This window comes from Alexandromys fortis, unplaced genomic scaffold (assembly GCF_014885135.2).
Source record: "Alexandromys fortis isolate MF-2015 unplaced genomic scaffold, M_Fortis_MF-2015_v1.1 scaffold_31, whole genome shotgun sequence".
Lineage (NCBI taxonomy): Eukaryota > Metazoa > Chordata > Mammalia > Rodentia > Cricetidae > Alexandromys > Alexandromys fortis.
This window is the reverse complement of record NW_026067974.1, coordinates 10046772-10067603: the sequence shown is the minus strand read 5'-3', so window position 1 is coordinate 10067603 and position 20832 is coordinate 10046772. Positions and strand designations below refer to the sequence as shown.

Below are 20832 nucleotides of genomic sequence, written 5' to 3'. Positions count from 1 at the left end.
GAGGCAGGCAGATCTCTGTGAGTTCCAGGCCAGCCTGGTCTTGGACAGAGCTAGTTCCAGGACAGGCTCCAAAGCCACAGAGAAACCCTGTCTCTAAAAACAAAACAGTAGAGGACCAAGATTCTAATCTCTAGAGGGGGTTTGTTTTGGTTTTTAGAGATTAAATTTGTGAGTGTATATGTGTGTGCATGTGCATATACATGGAGTGCAGGTGCTGTGAGAGTCAGAAATAGGATCCCGAATCTAGAGTTCCAGTCGATAATGAACTCCCTGGTGTGGGTGTTGGCAACCAAACTTGTGTCCCCCCCCCAGGAACAGTTAAATGATCTTAACCACTGAGCCGTCTCTCCAGCTCACCAATCTCTATTTTTCTACACTTAATCTTTTCATATCGTTCTGCTTTTAGTGTAACTCACCATAAAGCACATTAAATGTGTGGAAACGTGCTTTTCCTAAAATCCACCGAATATATTTTATTTTGTATATGCTGTCAAATTAATGAGTGTGTCTTTTATTTTAATTGTGTTAAACAGCATTTAACACTCAGAAAGATGCCAAGAGACATATTTAAATATCTAGTCTTGCCCTTAGCTTCAAATTGAGATTTTTTTTTTTTCAGTTCAGTTTCGACTTTGCCATGTTTTTAATAGATCTGTAGTAAAGATACCATAATGATGGGGGAAAGTTCTTAACTTGAGTTTATTTTTTTTTAATCTTAATTAACATTTTTAAAAAGCCTTAGTGTTACCTTTAGCTGACATTGAATATTTTATAATCAGTGTCTGGAGTTGTTAAGACTGTAAAGGTAGGAAGTGAAAAACTATTTTGGACATACTGAATCTATATTCATTATTCATTATGCTTCACTGGCTTTCTTATAAATAAATAATACTACAGACATCAGTGACACTAGGTCTTGTCTTTGTTTTCTGGTTTTTTTTTTTCTTTTTTTTTCTTTCTTTTTTTTTTTTTTTTTTTTTTCTTTTTTTTTTTTTTTTTTTTTTTTTTTTTTTTTTTTTTTGCCAACTCACTTTATCCAAAATAACAAAAATCGTATGGCACCATGAAAGAACATCCTGTATCTCTTTGGAGACCCGGTTGTTCATGTAGGCTTTGCCATGAACCAACCTTTTGTTTGTTTGTTTGTTTTGTTTTTTGAGACAGGGTTTCTTTGTGTAACTTTGCCTATCCTGGAACTCACTCTGTAGACCAGGATGACCACAAACTCACTGAGATTTGCCTGCCTTTGCCTCCCCGAGTTCTGGGTGAACTTTTAACAGTTTATTTGGCCTGGTGATTTTCCTTCTTTTTTTTACTAAGCAAAAGAGTTAAAAGCAATTATTTAAGTACCTTTTGGTTTAGTAACCTGTGAATCTGTGACTTTTAAAAAATAAACATACAAAGCCAGACGTCCTTGATCATTTCTTCTGCAAGGCTCTCATACTTTGGTTCAGGCTGGCCTGGTGGGAGACACCTGTTATTTCAGACACTTGGGATGCTGAGATAGAGGAACTGAACACTGGAGCCCATGAGTTGGAAATCAGCACGGACAACATAGACCTAGCCTCAAAAAAAAAAAAAAAAAAAGGAGTTTGCAGCGTCAGCCTCAGTCTCACAGCACTGGTATGACTGAGATTTCAGAACAAAGCACAACATCTCAAACAAAGCATTAAAACTCCATTTTTATTTCCTTAAGTTTTTATACCCTCTGAAGAACATCCTGCATATTACGCATTTAAGCATTCGTTTTTATTTTATGTGTATGAGTACTTTGCCTGCATGTATGTATATGTACCACATGCCACATGTGTGTCAGTGTCCTCTGAGGCCAGAAGATGGCATCAGATCCTTTGGATCTGCAGTTAGAGACAGTTGTGAGCTGCCTTATGGGTTCTGGGAACTGAGCCTGGGTCTTCTGGAAGAACAGCCAGTGCTGCCAATCTCTAAGCCATTTCTCTAGCCCCTCTTTTGTTTCTGTTGTTTTAGGCAGGGTCTCTGTTTGTTTTTTAAGTAGTGTGTGTGTGCGTGTGTGTGTGGAATTGTGTGAATACAAGTCCCACAGTGTAGAGGTCAGAAAATAACTTTTGAGGTCACTTTATTGTTCCCGTTGTGGGTTCTGGGTTCTGAGGGTTGAACTTGGGTCGTGCTGCTTGAGTAGACAAGCACTTTGACTTGCTGAGCCATCTTCCCAGTCCCAGTTGTGTGGAGTTTTTTCTTTTTGTTTTGTTTTTCAATGATGTATTTATTTATGTACATTGGTGTTTTGCCTGCATGTATGTCTGTGTGAGGTTACTGGAGCCCCTGAAATTGGGGTTACAGTTGTGAGCTGCGATGTGGATGCTGGGAACTGAACCTGGGACCTCTGGAAGAGCTACCAGTGCTCTTAACCTCTGAGCCATCTCTTCAGCCCCTGATTTTGTGTTTTTAAGACATGGTGACCTCAAAATTACTGTGTAGTTAAGGCTGACCTTGAACTCCCAGTCCTCCTGCCTCATCCTCCCAAAGCCTGAGATTACGGGCAGAACTGCCAGGCCTGTCTTTGTTGTTAGTTGTCTTGTGTCCTGTTTTTTATTGTTTTGAGGCAGAGCCTCCCGTGTGGCCACCCTGGAACTCCATACATACATCAGGCTGGTCTCAGACTCAACAGAGATCTACCTACCTCTGACTATAGAGTACTGGAATTGAAGGTGTATGCACAACACATGGCAAGAATTTGTTCTGAACATTGTAGGGATTGATTTTGAAAACGGCTACCTACGGTTCGTTTCCATTCTTGATTCTTCAGACTCAGGTTGCACCTGGACCTCATGTATGCTAGTTAGGCCCTCTTCTTCCGAGCTGCATTCGCAAATATCTGACAACCTTCACTGGGCAAAAACTCCACAAAGTGCTTTTTTTTTTTTCCAAGACAAAGTTTCTCTGTATAACAGCCCTGGCTGTCCTAGAACTCACTCTGTAGACCAGGCTGGCCTTGAACTCACAGAGGTCCTCTGGCACCTACCTCTGCCTCATGAGTGCTGGGATCAAAAGCATGAGCCACCACCTCCTGGTTTAAAATATTTTTTCTTTTGTTTCCTATTTGGACTTTTTTGAGATAGACTCCTCTTCCATAACTCAGATTAGCATGGAACTCTCTATAGCCCAGGCTGGCTACAACTCATGATTCTCTTTTCAGCATCCTAAATACTGGGGTGTAGGTGTGAGCTGTCACACCCTACTAAATCATCATTTATGTTGAAAGTAGTTACACTTTCAAACTCTAGTATTCTTCTAGTTTAGTCATTTGCCAGTATAGTGTTACGGTGTGTTTTCCCCACACTGGGCAAGAGCTTTCCTACTGCTCCACAACGGAGCAGCTGACCTGGAGCCTGCCCAGTGACCCTGAACTGTGGGTCCTCATGTATTCATCTGAAACTGGCATTAGAGACCTGCACCACCAGGCCAGACAGGTGATGCTGTTGAATCGGTTTTTACTTTTTTGAGACAGGGTCTTATTGAGTATCCCTGACTAACCTGAAACTCACTATGTAGACAAGGCTGGTCTGGAATTCACAGAGATCCTCCTGCCTCTGCCTCCCAAGTGCTGGGATTAAAGGCGTGTACCACCACCACCCTGCAGGTGTGTTTTTGAAACAAGGTCTTGCATAAGTGGCATAGGCTTGCCTTGAATTCATTTATATAGCCCTGGCTGGTCTTAAAATTACAACATTCCCCCTGCTTCAGCGCCCCATGCAGTGCTGACTTGTTTTTGATTGTTCCATTTGTGAGACAGGGTCTTAAGTATCCATGCTCACCACAGACTTCCTATGCAATTGAGGATATCCTTGCACTTCTGATCCTCCTGCCTCTACCTCCCCATATTCACACAGTACGCTATTCATGCCCAGGGCTTTGTGCATGCTAAATAAGTACTCGCTCAACTACATTTCCACCTCCTCTAGTCTCTCTTAAGGAACTTGTTGAGAATATGTTGACCTTAGCAAAGCTATATTTTTGTTGTACTTTTTAGAGGCAGAGCTACATTTCAGAGGCATTTATATAACACATCAGTTGTGACTAAGAATACTGAATATTAATGAAGCCTCTTTTACAGTTACAGTTCATGATAATGTACTAGGAAGTTACAACATTAAGCACCTATTTTTACTTATTCAAAGAACATTTCAAAATCAGTTTTCTACAAGTGTATTGCAGGAATAAGTTGTAATGTGTTTTCTACATAAACGTCTTTACATCCCGAGCATGACACGGTTGTCAACAGCTGATGAGGGTGAGGGTTGGAAGAGTGTTGATTGTCAGCAACACAGTGCTCCTTCACAGAGCAGATGCATCTCCTGCCTGTCTTCAGTTCCATCATAGCTGTATTTCCTACAATTAGAGAGGGAAGAACGGCCAGCTTCCGGGCTAAACGCTGACTGATCCAGTGTTTTAAAATGTCAACTTAGAATTCAGTGCCAGCGTCTCATCTCGGCAGACATTTATCCCAGCTGCCAACAATGAGTGCAGTGATGGCCGTAATGAAGTGCTGCTGGGTTCTTTCCACGTTTCAGACGAGAATTCAGGGGGGCTCTCGTTTAATAACCAGCGTGGAAAACCAACTCAAATTAGGAGATGACCAGTTATAGTTCTCCCTTTGTAAAAGACCTTTCCTCTAAATAGTAATTTCTTAGCGAGTGTAAGGTTATACACCTAAAATACCAACACGTTAGAGGTGAAAGCAAGAGAATTAAAAAGTTGAAGTCATCGACGACTGCATGGTACCTGTTCTCAAGACCAAAACTGGTGGGGTGCAGAGGCATGGAACTCTGAGTTGAAGTCCAGTCAGGCAAGCCAGGGCTATAGTGAGAAACTTTTAAAATGGAGCAGCAGCAAAATTCACAAAATGAAACTGAGGCCTTTAAAGTATTTAAAATATTAAGTTACAGCTGGGTGGTGGTGGCGGCGCACGCCTTTAATCCCAGCACTCCGGGGAGGCAGGTGGATCTGTTCAAGGCCAGCCTGGTCTACAAGAGCTAGTTCCAGGACAGGCTCCACAGCTACAGAGAAACCCTGTCTCGGAAAACACACACACACACACACATATACAAAAATCCTATTTACAAACACTTATAATATGCTACAAAGTGGCAACAATAAGCACAAATTACAGGCACCTTCATTGTATGGCAGGGAGTCTGCTAATGCTACACAAACTTAGAATTTAGACCTCACAGTGGAAGTATTATAGCCATTATAGAGACTGGAAATCAGACACAGAGAGTTTAATCTGAAAAACTTCTCCAAGGCCATACAGATGGTAAGTAGCAAAGCCATAGTTCAAAGCCAGGCTTCAAAGCTAATGCTGGTAAATGGGCCCTGTAAATATAAAAATATTCCTCAGTTGCTAAGCGGTGAAAACCACAGCATGCCAAACTCCAGGAAGCCACACAATCATTATACCCATTTCTCAGCAAAAGCATTTGCATGGTCATAGTACCACAGACTCCCACCCCATCCCAGCCTTCAGACGTCTGCTTTTCTCCATAGGCAGAAACAGGCGAGGTATCCAAAGCATCACGTTAAGACCACAACGGCTGATTTGCTTTTCTTTACTAGGATTATAAAGATATTTAAGACATTGATAGTGAATTAACCGTCTAATCTCTCTGCAGAGGATCATAATAAAGGGAACCTTAGAGTTAGACAGTGGAAATCTGTAAAGGGAACTTACTCCTAAAGTGCCATTTTTATTTTAATTATGAATGTCAGTACGTATGTGTACACAGGAGTGCAGTGTGCCAAGCAGCCCAGTGGAACTGGGTTACAGGCAGTTGTGAGTCCCTGGACATGGGTTGTAGGAGCTAAGCGTAGGTCTGCTGGGGGAGCCGTGCGTGCCGTGCTCCATACACAAACCGCTGGAAGGCTCGGTGGTGCTTGAATCCCTACTTTTTTGGGAGGCTGAAGCAGGGGAAGGGCTTGAGCCCACGAGTTCCGCAAACACAGGAAAACCCATTTAATTCCATTTCAGAAGCAGGTAGGCCATTCAGACCTGATAATTATTTTCTTTGTTATTTTGTTGCTTGAGATAGAGTCTAGCTCTGTAGCCCAGGCTGGCCTATAGAACTCTCCTGCTTCCTGGTGTGGGTCACAGGCCTCTTTCTTTTGTTTTAAGACAAGATCTCCTTGTTTGGCTTTCAACTTGCTAAGTTGAAAATGATGGATGGCCTGTAGCTCCTGATTTCTTCCCTCACATTCAAAGTGCTGGTCTGGGGCCACAGGGATGTTGTAGCACTCCTGCTTTTGCAGTAGTGAGGGTAGAACCCAAGACCTTTGACACATTAGGTAAGTACTCTTCCTGCTAGGTTACATTGAAAGCCCCTTAACTGGCTTTTATACATTGAAAGAATGGTATCTGTACATTACTTTCTACTAATAAATGATCGTATACACACACACACACCATGTACATACCCTGTCCTCCTGTCCATCACAGTTTGGTCCTGATGGGGGCAATGAGGGAATGAAGAAATGGCAGACAACAGACACAGAAACTGAGCTCAGGTGGCCCATGCTACCTCTAATGGAGCAGCATCAACTATGGAGCATCCTGGAGCCTCCTGTATCTACCATAATAGCATCATATATATTGTAAGAGGGAGGGGTAGGAGGTCTCGGTGGGGAGCAGTCTCAGGCTGCTGTCATCCAGAAGGAAAAAGCTGCAGTTGCTAGTTTCACACCAAGCAGTTGGTTCAGAAACACTGGTAATCCTCCATAACTCTAAGCCTTACCTGGAAGAAGGCTTTGCCAGTTCCTGTTCCTATGAAGCTTTGGTCTTTGTCAACAATGCACAGTCTCTCGGGACTTCATCCATTCCTTTCACACTCACTCAGGGCTTCCTTGGCTCCCATACATACTTTATTTTTAAGTTTTTCTTTCTTTCTTTCTTTCTTTTTTTTTTTTTTTTTTGAGACCTACCTGCCTCTGTTCTGGGTGCTAAGATTAAAGGCATGTATGCTACCACTCCAGGCACGTACATAGATATATTTTGAGTCACTGTGATAGTCACACAGAGCGTATCTGTATCAGTTTTATGCCTGTAAGAGGGACTGGGTAATTGTGTGCTACAGGCAGATGTGAAAGTCAGAGGACAGCTTGGGAAAGCCAGGACCCAGCACTGCTTGTCAGACTAGCTCTTACCTGATTAGTCACTGTCTCTACCAGAGATACAGGTTTGAAGATGGTCTTGCTTTGTGGTACCATCTGACTTGAATTCGTGATCATTCAGCCTCAGCTTCCCATGTGCTGGGATTATTGCATGCATCAGTGCATCACCACACCCCTTCAGTCACATTTGCTAATGACTAATTCAGTCATCAAATATTTACGGAGTGCCTCGTATGTGCCTGCTGTTATGAATACCAGGGGGTGTAAAAATGAACAAGACAGACGAAATCTTGTCCTGGCGGAGTTGAAAATCTAATTAGGGGATATTGGTAAATTATAAAGGATAATATGTAATATATACAATACTAATAATAAATAAAGGGTAAAGACTTAGTAGGAATTGCTGGTGTGTATAGGGCGGGGGGAAAGGCTGAATAGCCTTGTAGACATTTAAACTCTGGAGAAAATGTCTTGTTGAGCTGGGATGAAAGACTAGCTGCCTAGTATCCATAAAGCCCTGGTTTGCCCCCAAAATAAAATCTCACTCCTGTTCTCTGGAGACATAATTATATAAAACAGTCTTTGAGACTATTATAAAACATCGTTTGAGACTGTTTCTCTGTGTAGCTGTCTGGTCTTGGGACTTGCTCTGTAGCCCTGGCTAGTCTTGTTTTTGGGGGGGAGTTTCGAGACAGGGTTTCTCCCTAGCTTTTGGTTCCTGTCCTGGAACTAGCTCTTGTAAACCAGGCTGGCCTCGAACTCACAGAGATCCGCCTGCCTCTGGCTCCCAAGTGCTGGGATTAAAGGCGTGCACCACCACCGCCCGGCCATGGCTAGTCTTAACTTGTTATTTGCCTGTTTCTGCCTCCCAAGTGCTGGGATTAAACATGTGCTTCATCTCATTCCCCATTATGATTTATTTATTTTTATTTTGTGCATTGGTGTTTTGCTTGCATGTATGTCTGTATTAGGGTGTTGGATTCCCTGGAACTGGAGTTACAGACAGTTGTGAGCTGCTTTGTGGGTTCTGGGAATTGAACTCAGAACCTCTGGAAGAGCAGCAAGTGCTCCTCGCCTCTGAGCCATCTTGTAGCCCTGATCTGTTTCATTTACATCTAACTGTAGACTGACCTAAGTTTATACACTATTTTAATGTGCTATATTTTGATTGTGCCCCCTCACATGAGGTCAGGTGAAGATCTTTCTATTTTGGCACTCAAAAACTTTGAATTTGAAGCATTTGATGTTTTGGATTAAGGATATACTATATTGTGAAAGTAGAGGTGATAGGGTTTGCTGTTATTAAAGGCTATGATCTTTGTCAGGCATGATAGTTCACACCTTCAATCCCAGCACTGGGCAGGTAGAGACAAGTGAATCTCTGGGAGTTCAAGGCCAGCCAGGTCTAGTAGTAAGTTCCAGGACAACCAGAGCTATGTAGTAGAGAGACCTTGCTTAAAAAACAAAACAAACAACACTCTTGAGTGCTGGGATTAAAGACACGTGCCACCACCCCCTGCCAAAAAAAAAAAAAAAAAAAAAGGGATTCCTGACCGGCATGGCCAGAATTGTAGAAGGAGTGGCGGGCCACTTCCTGCCACCCAGCTCCCAGCCTCCTGGCTAGCTTATACCCCGAAATAACAACACACAAACTGTATTCTTTTAAACACTGCCTGGCCCATTAGTTTTAGCCTCTTCTTGGCTAACTCTCACATCTTGACTAACCCATTCCTAATCATCTGTAGCGCCCCACATCACAGAATAAAACTATTTCTCACATCTCCTTTACAGTCACTGGCTACAAAATATTACTGCCTCTTCTAACCTCTTATTGTAGTCTCAAATGATGCTTTCTGTGATTATGTCTTCAGAAGGCAGGAGCCAGACGATTTGTGCATTTTATTTAAATACTACAGTTACTTAGCACATGCCACAAGGAACCATGGAAGTCAGAAGCCAACTTGCAGACATGTTTTCTCCTTCCTCAGTATGAGTCCTGGGAATTAAACTTAGGAGTCCTTAGGGACCTGAAATATTGCTCAAATAGTAAAACCAAGTTAGGAGACGAAAAAGGAATGAAAGTGCAAAGAATGGGAACCGGCTCGGTGCGTGTGTAATACCATTTTGGTGTGTAATACCATTAGGTTCAGATCCCTAGTACCCATGTAAGACCCACATGTGGTCTTATATCTGCCTTTTACCTCAGCACTGGGCGTGGGGGACAGAGAGAAGAGAATTGCTAGGGTTTGCTGCCTGCCTTAGCCTGTCTGGAAAACATCTCCAGGTTGAGTGAGAGACCCTGTGTCAAGGGTTCTAGCAGGACACCTGACATCCTCCTCTGGCAGGGCATTCCATGGATGTGTGTACATGCACAAAAGCACATGCTCTAAAGCCAAGTGCAGACCAAGACTTGGTGGTGGATGCAGGCCAAGTAGACAAGGTAGGAGCAACATAAAGGAAAATGTGTGCTGTTGCGTCAGATGGTATAGGTGTCTATCACAGAGAGCTTGACTGTTAAGTGGTGTGTTGTTTTTATCTTGAGATAGCTTAGTCAGGGTGTGGTAATATACTGGCCACAGTTTGTCTCTAAGAAACAATTATATTTCTGCTAAGGAAGAGCTGTTGTGTGGGGAAATTATACTCTTATTTTGTTTCAAATTTATTAGCATACAAAAATGTTTTTTTTCTTTTGGATTCTGGCAAGAAAAACACCCAATTGAAAAAACATCTGGTGTTGGTTGAGTGAGGGAATGGCAAACCTTGTAAAAACTATTTATAGGAAAAGTATTTTTTAAAATTTCTCAGCCAGGTGGTGTGGAGCACACCTTTAATCCCAGCATGCAGGAGGCAGAGGCAGTAGGATCTCTGAGTTCAAGTCCACCCTGATCTACAGAGCAAGTTCCAGGATAGCCAGTGCTATACAGAGAAACCCTGTCTCGAAAAAACAAAGCAAAACAAATCCATCTTTAATTATGGGTTTCTCTATGACTATTCTCTCTTAACCTTTCCCCAAAGTGTTCCTACTGCTATAAGATTTTACTTGTCCCAGGCTACTAGTTTGTTCAAATTTGTGAAAAGGAGACCACAAGTTATACATTTTCTTTCAATGAAGTGCCATTTTTTTTTAGTAGTTGCTGTCCTGTACCCTCTTAACGTTAAGTACCATTGAGTAGCTTACAATAATTAGCTCACCCTGGCAGTTGTGCTTGTCTTTTTAAAAGGTCACTCAGCAGGCTGCATCCCTCTTGACTGTTTCTGGAGTGTGTAATAGGCCTTTATTAGAGCACAAGACCGGTGCTGCTGTCAGCTGATTCTGGCTTCCACGTGATTGTCCTCCTGAAGTCTAGCCTAGACTTCTTATGTGATAGCAGGAGTGATTCCGGAAGATGCCGCTATGTTCCTTAGGCCAGTCCTTGGAAAGCACTCATTACCACTGCACAGTGCTTGTTTTTTTTAAGCCTTTATGTGTTTGGTCTGTGTGCTCACGGCCACGTTCATCTGTGTGAGTATGATTGTGCGCGTGCCACAGTGGGCTTGGGAAAGTTAGAGGACAACCTTACGGGTCACTCATCGTCATTGTAGCTGTTCTGTGAGCCCCTGAGATTCTGTCTGCCTCCCATCTGCCTGACACCGCCCATCTGGCTTTAAATGGATTCTGGAGATTTGAACTCAAGTTCTCATGCTTGGGTAACAAGAACCCTTCCCACTGGATAGTCTCCTCAGCCTTGTCTTTTCGTTGTTGGTTTTGGTTTTGTAGAAATGGTCTCAGTATTTAGCCCAGGCTAGCTTCAAACTCATGATCCTTCTGCATTTGTCTCCCAAGCATTGTTGTTGCAGGCATGGACTCTGTAGCCAGCTGAGAGCTACCTTTCAAAGCTAAGTAACTCCTCAGTGTATTTCCTTCATAAGGAAAGGTGGGAGCCTAGAGGCTTCTTTTTATCTTAAACTTTCCACTTACATGCATGTAACACATTTTATTATCCATTTATTTGTAGTTGGACACTCAGCTTACATCTGTCTTTGGGCTACTGGGAATAATACTGAGCCTGTGACCAACAATTTGATGAAAATACCCGTATTTATTATTTTGAGACATGGTCTTTCTGTGTATCCCTGGCTGACTTAGAAGTCATTGTGTGGTGATATTTCATTTTTATTTTAATAAATAAAGCTTGCCTGAAGATCATAGAATAAAACAGTCCCACTGCTCAGCCTTACAGACCAGGCAGTGCTGACACACCTTTCATCCCAATAGCCACACTACTTTGCCTTAGAAACTGGGCAGTAGTGGTGCACGCCTTTAATCCTAGCTCTAGAGAGGAGAGGAATCTAAAATGGGAGGAGACAGCTCTCACACACAGTCTTATTCTGAGATTCCTGGGGACAGGATCGCTATTTCGGACTGAAGTAGAGGTAAGAGCCAGTGGCTGGCTGTTTTGCTTTTTCTGACTTTCAGGTTGAACCCTAATTCTCTGGGTTTTTATTAATTGTGTACATCAGTGTGTAGATTAGGCTAGCCTCAAACTAACACATCTGCCTGTTTCTGCTTCCTGAGTGCTGGGTTTAAACATGGGGGTCACCATGTCCTGCCAGATGAAAATATTGATCTGTACAGTCCAGTATTTAGTGATCTTAAAGTAGAATAAATACAAAGATATCTGTACCTGGCTAAATTGTTATCAAACTGTTTTAAGACAAATCTGGAAACAAAAAGAAAATAATTTATACACAAAGAAGAGCACTGTGGTTAACAGCTGACTTTGATCAGAAATACTGGCTATTCAGATGTGATGTGTACCCGCAACCCAGTCTTTGGGAGTCCGTGGTAGGATCTCTAGCCTGAAGCAAGCAGAAGGAACAGTGAAAAGCCAGAAAGCGTTGGATGATATTCAGTGTTTCAGAAAAAAACATGATCAAGATTGTGGGGTTGGGTGTTGCTTAGCAGTGGAGCCTTTAGGCAGCATGTGTAGGGCTCTGGATCCAGTCCCCAGCACCACCAGAAAGAAAATAGAATTCTAGCTAGGCTTGGTTGTCGTATGCCAAAAGTCACAACCAGAAAAGCTGAGCGGTAGGATCCCTTTATATGTTAGAAAGTAGCCCAAGCAATGCAGTGAGACTCTGCCTCAAAAACCAAATAACTCAGGAGGCAGAGGCAGGTGGATCTCTGAGCATTCAAGGCCACCCTGGTTTGCAGGATGCCTTCTGTGAAGGGCTCTGAAGCTGTACAGAGAAACCCTTTCTTGAAAACAAACCCAAAACAAACAACAACAACAAAAAACCCCCCAAAGAACAAAAGCACTTATCTGTGTATTCAGACTCCTGAGACTTTAAACAGATAACCTTAAAAAATGGAAGCATTTGTGTGTAAGTCATGGTCCTATACTGAAGAAAGCTTTAGTGTCTAGAACCCTTACAAGGAACCCTTGCTAGTCAATAAAACAGCCCAGTTCTAAGGTTAAAGGATTTGAATAGGAATAGAGCTGGTTGTGGAAGGCTTGTCCCACACACGCACCGTCCCCAGCGCTGGATAGAACATCACAGACAGGTGCAGGCAGGAGCATAGAGAAATGTGAGCCTTTGTTTGTGATAGAAACATAGACTGGTGCAGTCACTGCAGAAATCAATTTAATGACTTCTTAAAATTTTATCCAAGTGTCACATTGCCTAGATGAATTAAAAATAGGTATTCATGGCCAGGCATGGTGGTGCACACCTCTAATCCCAGCACTCAGGAGGCGGAGGCAGGGATCTCTGAGTTCAAGGCCAGCCTGGTCTATGGAGTGAGTTCCTGGAAAGCTAGTGCTGTTTTCTCAAAAGAAAAATCCAGAAGGCGTGTTAACAGCCAAGGTGACCACTAATGTTTTCTCAAAAGAAAACAATGCTGGTGCTGATAGCAGTATTCACAACATCCAGAAGGCGTGTTAACAGCCAAGGTGACCACTAACATGAATGAAGAAGGGACCGTGAGAAGAGATGAGTACTGACAGCAGTGCAGTGTAGATAAATCTCAGCGCCATTATTTTTTACATTTTTTATTGATATCTATTAGCTCTACATTTTTCTCTGCTCTCCTCCCTGCCTTTCACCTCCACCCTTTAATCCTCCCCCAAGGTCCCCATGCTCCCACTTTACTCAGGAGATCTTGTATTTTTCTACTTTCTACTTCCCATGTAGATTAGATCTATGTAAATCTCTCTTAGTGTCTGCATTGTTGTCTAAATTCTCTGGGAGTGTGATTTATAGGCTGGCTTTCTTTGCTTTATGTTTAAAAAAACACCTATGAGTGAGTACATGTGATAATGTGTCTGGGTTACCTCACTCAAAATAATTTTTCTAGCTCCATCCATTTTCCTGCAAAATTCAAGCTGTCGTTATTTTTTTCTCCCGGTAGTACTCCATTGTGTAAATGTACCACATTTTCTTTATCCATTCGTTGGTCAGGGGCATTTAGGTTGTTTCCAGGTCCTGGCTATGACAAACAAAGCTGCTATGAACATAGCTGAGCACATGTCCTTGTGAAACAATTGAACATCCTTTGGATATATACCCAAAAGTGGTATTACTGGGTCTTGAGGAATTTGTTTCCTAATTTTCTGAGAAATCGCCACACTGAACATCCAAAGGGGCTGTACCAGCTTGCATTCCCACTAGCAATGCAGAAGTATTCCCTTTACCCCACAACCTCTCCAGCATAAGTTGTCATCAGTGTTTTTGATTTTGGCCATTCTTACAGGTGTAAGATGAAATCTCAGAGTTGTTTTGATTTGCATTTCTCTGATGACAAAGGATGTTGAACATTTTCTTAAGTGTCTTTCAGCCATTTTAGATTCTTCTGTTGAGAGTTCTCTGTTTAGGTCTGTACTCCATTTTGGGGGGGGGTATATGATCTTTTGGTGTCCACTTTCTTGAGTTCTTTGTATATTTTGGAGATCAGACCTCTGATGTGGGGTTAGTGAAGATCTTTTCCCATTCTGTAGGCTGTCGTTTTGTCTTGTTGACCATGTCCTTTGCTTTACAGAAGCTTTTCAGTTTCAGGAGATCCCATTTATTGTTTCTCTCAGTGTCTGTGCTGCTGGGGTTCTATTTAGGAAGTGGTTCCCTGTGCCAATGCGTTCAAGTGTACTTCCCACTTTCTCTTCTATAAGGTTCAGTGTGGCTGGCTTTATGTTGAGGTCTTTGATCCATTTGGACTTGAGTTTTGTGCATGGTGATAGATAAGGGTCTATTTTCATTTTTCTACACATTGATATCCAGTAATGCCAGCACTACTTGTTAAATATACTTTCTTTTTTCCATTTGATATTTTTTGCTTCTTTATCAAAGGTCAGGTGTTCAAATATGTGTGGATTGATATCTGGGTCTTCTATTGTGTTCCATTGGTCCTCCTGTCTGTTCTTATGCCAATACCAGGCTGTTTTCAGTACTGTAGCTCTGTAGTAGAGTTGGAAGTCAGGGATTGTGATGCCTCCAGAAGTTCTTTTATTGCACAGGATTGTTTTGGCTATCCTGGGTTTTTTGCTTTTCCATATGAAGTTGAGTACTGTTCTTTCGAGATCTTTGAAGACTCAGAGCCATTTTGAAAAGAGATCAGTGATGCATAACACAGCATGTTACGATTCCCTTTGTATGAAGTAACCAGGCATAGGAAAATTCATGCACTGGAGAAAAGCAGTGGCTGTCTGGATTATAAGGAACAGTGAGGCTCCCAAGTGATTTCTTAATGGATACAGAGTGTTCTGAGGGGATAAGGACATTCTGGAGCTAGGAAGATGGTAATAGCGCAGCAGTTTTAAGTACATTAAAATGTACTAAGATCCCACTAAAATGTACACTTCAAAACAATTGTTACACAAATTTTTCTCTTTAAAAAAGGTTTTTGGCTGGGCGGTGGCGCACACCTTTAATCCCAACACTCTGGAGGCAGAGGCAGGCAGATCTCTGAGTTTGAGCCTGAGTTCCAGGACAGCCAGGATTACAGAGATTAAACCCTGTCCTGAACTAAAACTTAAAAAAAAAAAAAGAAAAGAAAAAAAATTCTGTGTCAACTTTAGGGGTTTGTGGAAATTTACATAAGAAATAAAGTATTTCTCTGGTGTTTCCCTCCCCATGCTCTAAGACATCCCTCGTCTACCCTTGGACATCAGAGCTCCTGAGCTTTTGGACATCGTCTCTACATGCTAATAATCTCCAGCATTAATTTCTCTCTCTCTCTCCACACACACACACAAATACATAGGTGCACAGACCTACTGATAATTGTTTCTCCATAAAAACTTTGTTATTCAGAAACTGAGGCATATGAATTCAAGGCTAGCTTGGGCTATAGATCAAGACCCTGTTTTAAAAACTAAAAACCAAAGCTCAAAACATTAGAGGAAATTTTTTTTAAATCCCTAATAAGCAAGCACCAAGACATTTGTTTGCAGATCTATCTTACATGAATTATTAAAAGCTGTTCAAACTTACAGAATATGGTACCAGATGGTAACTTGAAGAAAAACCACTATGAATGTTAGTTACAGAGGTAAATATAAAAGACTATAAATAAACTGTCCTTTCATTGTCTTAGCTAAATTGAAAGTTGTGTAATTAAGAACTATATAGTTTTTGGTTTATCAGATTAATATATAATTGTAAAAGAAGAGAGGAAAAGTAGAGTTCTTGTCGTTTCTGTATTTTATAGAAAGTGAGCAATCTGAAATATGTTGTGACTAGTTAGGGTGTATACTGGAATTGCTAGAGCAACCATTAGGAAAATAATTTTAAAAACATTTTTTAAATGAAGAAATTAAAGCCAAGTGGTGGTGGTGCATGCCCTTAGTTCCAGCACATAGGAGGCAGAGGCAGGTGGATCTCTGAGCTCCAGGACAGCCAGGACTACACAGAGAAACCCTGTCTTGAAAAAAAAAAAAAAACATAAGGGAAAAATAATTAGGAAATAGAGAGATGGTTCAACAGTTAAGAAACTGTTCTTCCCAAGGCCATCCTGGTCTACAGAGTGAGTTCCAGGATAAGGGTCCAAAGCTACAGAGAAACCCTGTCTCGGAAAAAAAAAAAAAAAAAACAAAAACCAAACAAAAAAATAAAATAAAAAGAAACTGTTCTTCCTTGCTGCTGCTGGTGACACATGCCCCTAATTCGGCACTCTCACCAGAGACAGGTGGGTAAGTGAGTTTAAGGCTCTCCTGGTCTACAGAAAAACCAAAAGGAGAAAAAAAAGAAGAAGAAGAAAAGGAGATTTGTCCTCCCAGAGGAGCAGCTCTGATTGCCAGCACCTGCATGGGCAGTTCACAGCTGTGCAGAACTCCAGTTCCAGGGGATCAGCCTCCCTCTTCTGACCTCTGTAAGCACCAGGCATACATGTGGTGCAGAAACACAAACCAGAAAAACCTCATACACGTAAATAAATCTTTAAAAGGAAGGCATTATAATGGACAACAGAAAATATCTATTCAAAAGCATCAAGGAAGTAAAGGAGGAATAGCATTACTGAGATGCTCTGCTTTTAACCCCCAGCTTTACCATCAGGGTGTGACAAAGGCAGTTTTTGAGAATCAGGCACATCCTAGAAAGGAACAAAGCAAAATCACTCATTCACCATTGAGTACCTTGGAAGCTGGTAACAAAATCAAGTACAGCCCCCAAGAGAAAACGCCATGCTGGCCCTTTAAAGAAGCACAGGAGATGGCACTCAGGGCCGTTCAGATGGAAAGAAATAAAATAGCACATTTAGAAACACGTAGACTGAGAGATGCGCCTAATCAAGGAGAAATGGGTTAAACGTGTCAGTCAAAAGGCATATATTGGGGGCTGGAGAGATGGCTCAGAGATTAAGAGCACTGACTGCTCTTCCAGAGGTCCTGAGTTCAATTCCCAGCAACCACATGGTGGCTCACAGCCACCTGTAATGAGATCTGGTGCATATATGTAAATAAATAAATCTTTTTAAAAAAAAGGCATATGTTTTTTAATGATTGTGACTGGGCCTGGTGGTACTTACCTTTAGTACTAGCACTTAGGAGACAAAGGCAGGTGAATCCCTGTGAGTTTAAGGCCATCATGGTCTGTGTAGTGAGTTCCAGACCAGCTAAGGCTACAATAGTGAGATTCAATAGTGGTTTTTTTTGTTACTGTTTAATTTTTTGAAAGGCTTAGGGTGTGAGAGTAGATAATAGGATTGAACTTGATGCTGTGTGGAGAAGATAGACTGGGCTCAAAGGCACAGAGGTTAAAAACAAAGGGATGGAAAGATGAAGTGCCGGGTATGCTGGAGCTGGGAATCCCCGAATGAAGTGGGATCCCTTTACAGTAGCATTAAAAAAAATAAAATACTTTTAGAAATAAAATTTAAAGCTTATGTACTGAAAAACTATCAGTTACTGGCAGAAATCAAGGTAATCCTAAACAAATGCAGACAATCCATGTTTCTAGTTTGGGAACTCATTGGTTTTGGGACAGCGGTGCCCTCCAGCTCTGTGAAAGGCTCTCTCTAGTCAGTGTTCAGTGAGGATCTCTGTAGTCCTAGCTGTCCGGAAACTGCTGTCTAGATCAAGCTAGCTTTGAACTCAGATCCATCTACCTATGGGGTCTGTAGCAGGAGCTCCAACTGTAACTCAGAGAACAGAGAAAGTCCCTTTAACAGACCTGGGAGAGGGACTTCCGCCATTAGAGTTTAGGGAACTTTTGAGGTAGGAGGGGAGGGGTTTCTGGATTAGTGTAGGCGCTAGATTGGATTTAAGATTAAGGTAATTTAGGAAGCTGGTGTATTTTCTCACCATACCTTGGGCCTTTATATCTGGCTATGGATCCCCATTGTGAGGAAGGTAAGAGGAAAACCTTTACTGATTGGTGGTAGGGCACACTCAGGCGGCAGAGACAGGCAGAGCTCTGAGTTTGGGACCAGTCTGGTTTATAGAGTGAGTTCCAAGACAGGCTCCAAAACTACAGAGAAACCCTGTATTGAACCCCACCCCCAAAAAAGGGGACAACTGTCAGCCATCAGTTCTCTCCTGATGATGGCTCCAGGGTTTGAACTAGGTCACCAGACTTGGCAGCATTTACCTCCTAAATCATTTTGCTGGCTCCCCACTTTTTTTTTTTTTTTTTTTTGACCTTTCTCCAGAGGGAATTGCCTCCCACCTGTGAATGTGATCAAATGTTAATGCCTGATGCAATGGCTTTTTTTTTTTTTTTTAACAGATGTTCTCAAACAGTGATGAAGCTGTAATCAATAAAAAACTTCCCAAAGAACTCCTACTAAGGTACGTCTGAGCCCTAATTCTGTTTCGGTTGGTGGTGTAGTGTACATCGTGCTTGCATGTTAAGCATAAACTTGTTGCGAGTGTTCTGTTCCCAGTGTTCCAGTGTCAGGAGAGACCAGCCTTCTGACACTGTCCTCTACAGATGTGTTAGGGAGACTCAACTCACAGGCTAGACCTGCTTGGTCTATATTATCTGGAATTTTTAATTTATTGTAACAGTTTTTAAAAAATTGTTAGCAGTGTTTCAACTTAGACCTGCATATGATTTTGTATCTTGACTTTGCCTTATTGTAAGACAGAAAAGTTTCAATCTTTTGAAGAGAGATTCTAGGCCATACTATTTTCCTACTCCTTTATGTTTATATTAAAATGTTACCTGGACTGGGAACTACATGGAGTTATTTATTGCTCCTTGTTTTTAAAGCATTTTTATATTCCTTCTGTGGTGTAGATTTAAATCCCCACCACCAGCCTGCCTTTGCTTCCTTTGTGCTTTGATTAAAGGTGTGTGCCACCAGTGCCCAGCCACTGTTTTTTTCTTTTTGAGACAAGATTTTACCATGTAGTCCAGGCTGACTGGCCTGGAATCCCACTGTTATAGACCAGGCTGGCCTGGATGTGAGAGCTACCATGGCCTCTGCCTCTCAAACGCTGGGTTTAAAAGCATGCACCGTGAGGCCTGTCCTCTTGTTTTAAAAGTGAAAGCAATGGTTCTTTTCTTCCTTAGATTATATTTAGGATTAGGATTTTACAATGCTTTAATTTGTAGAAACTACATTGTAGCACTATCCATGACTCAAAATGCAGCCTCTAATTTAGAGATATCTCACTTAGGAATTCCCTGGGAAAAATTGACATTTGGGGAATTATTTGCTGAGTCCCTGCACAGAATATTCTGTATTTATAGGATATCATTACTGAGAAGGAAAATATATTTTCTTTTGAGATTTAACAAATTATTGTGCTCAAGGACAGGGCAGTTTCCTTTCTTCCTTTCTTTTTCTTTTTTTTTGAGATAGGGTTTCTCTATGTAGCCCTGGCTGTCTTGAAACTAGCTGTGGGGACCAAACTGGCCTTGAGCTCAGATCCACCTGCCTTTGCCTCCACCACAACTGGCCAAGATAGCTGTTTCTTAGTCTTCTTGTAGACAGGGTCTCATTCTGTAGCCCCGGCTGATCTGGAGCTCACTGTGTAGACCAGGCTATCTTTGAACTCCAGATTCTGCCTCCCAAGTGCCGGGATTAAAGGAATGTACAATCACTCCTGACTCCTAGAGACAGATTCACAGTGACCCTCACGCTTGGAGACTCCTTTGCTTCACTCACTCGGGCCCATTGCAGGAGTGCACCACTGCACTTGGGCTGAATCCTTGCATACAGTATTCAGAAGTCATTTAAACGTGGTCGAATTTATGTTCCCACCTTCTGCATCTCTTCCTTTCCACTGTTTGTGGTCATCTGCATTTTCTTTTGGATTTCATCTCTCTAAACTTACTGCCACCCATGATATTTTAGGGTAAATGTCATAAAAACCCTAAATAGTTCTTTTCATTCTGCTTTATATAGGAGACCTGATCACATGTGGATTGTGGTATTGTGTGATGTGTTGGGGTGCCGTAGACAGACAACGCTGCACAGATAAGGAGGTCTGAGTCTTTTCTGCTGTCTTCCAAGCTCCATGGCTTTCAGTCTCTTTTTTTTTAGAGAATATTAGACATCATTGGCATGGATGGAACCATTAGAAACCAGTCTGAACCAGACTTGGTAGCACATGCCTTTAATCCGAGCACTCTGCTGGGATTAAAGGCCTGTGCCACCACCACCTGTCTCTGAAGGTCATTCTTGGCTACAATGTAAATTCAAGACCAGCCTAGGCCAAGACTCCTACTCCAAACATGAAATTAAAATAAAAAATCTGAGAGTGAACATTTTCTTGTTTAATAATGAGCAATATTAATGTTCCACTTCATCAGTCAGAGCATGAGAGGCTTTTTTTCCTGACCTCAGCAGCTTGCTTGCTTATTTATTTATTTATTTATTTATTTATTTATTTATTTATTTATTTATTATTGGTTTTTCAAGACAGGGTTTTTTTTGTGTAGCCCTGGCTGTTCTGGAACTCGCTCTGTAGACCAGGCTGGCCTTGAACTCACAGAGCTCTGCCTGTGTTTTGAGACTAGTTATAGTCCTGACTGGCCTGAACCCCTGCCTGCAAAGGCCTGGGGCGTAAAGGCATGTTGCCAGCACACTGGCAAGCATGACAATTCCTGGTGAGCTGTTTAACAGTTCCTCGTGTCTGGATCAATAAGCTAGCTCAGCACTTGATACAATACCCTGATGACCTGAGTTTGATCTCCAGAACCCATGGAAAGTAGAGAGAGAATGGATCACCAAGTTGTTCTCTGACCTCTACACAAACACGCACACTG

The 20832-nt window shown here is 41.9% G+C and overlaps 1 protein-coding gene and 1 long non-coding RNA gene across 6 annotated transcripts in view; one reads left to right on the top strand and one right to left on the bottom strand.

Annotated features, from left to right (window-relative positions):
* The window catches only part of Fbxl20 (F-box and leucine rich repeat protein 20), a 61272-nt gene that overhangs the window by 5357 nt on the left and 35083 nt on the right, over positions 1–20832 (top strand). For all 5 annotated transcript variants that reach the window (XM_050157164.1, XM_050157165.1, XM_050157167.1 and 2 more), the window contains exon 2: positions 18343–18404. In XM_050157164.1, the coding sequence (XP_050013121.1) occupies positions 18343–18404 (62 nt within the window). The remainder of the gene's footprint in view (positions 1–18342; positions 18405–20832) is intronic.
* Positions 13210–18220, bottom strand: LOC126510549 (uncharacterized). The gene is made up of 2 exons (XR_007594427.1): positions 17506–18220; positions 13210–17183 (listed from the first exon to the last, which is right to left on the bottom strand). It is a non-coding gene; the product is annotated as an uncharacterized lncRNA (long non-coding RNA).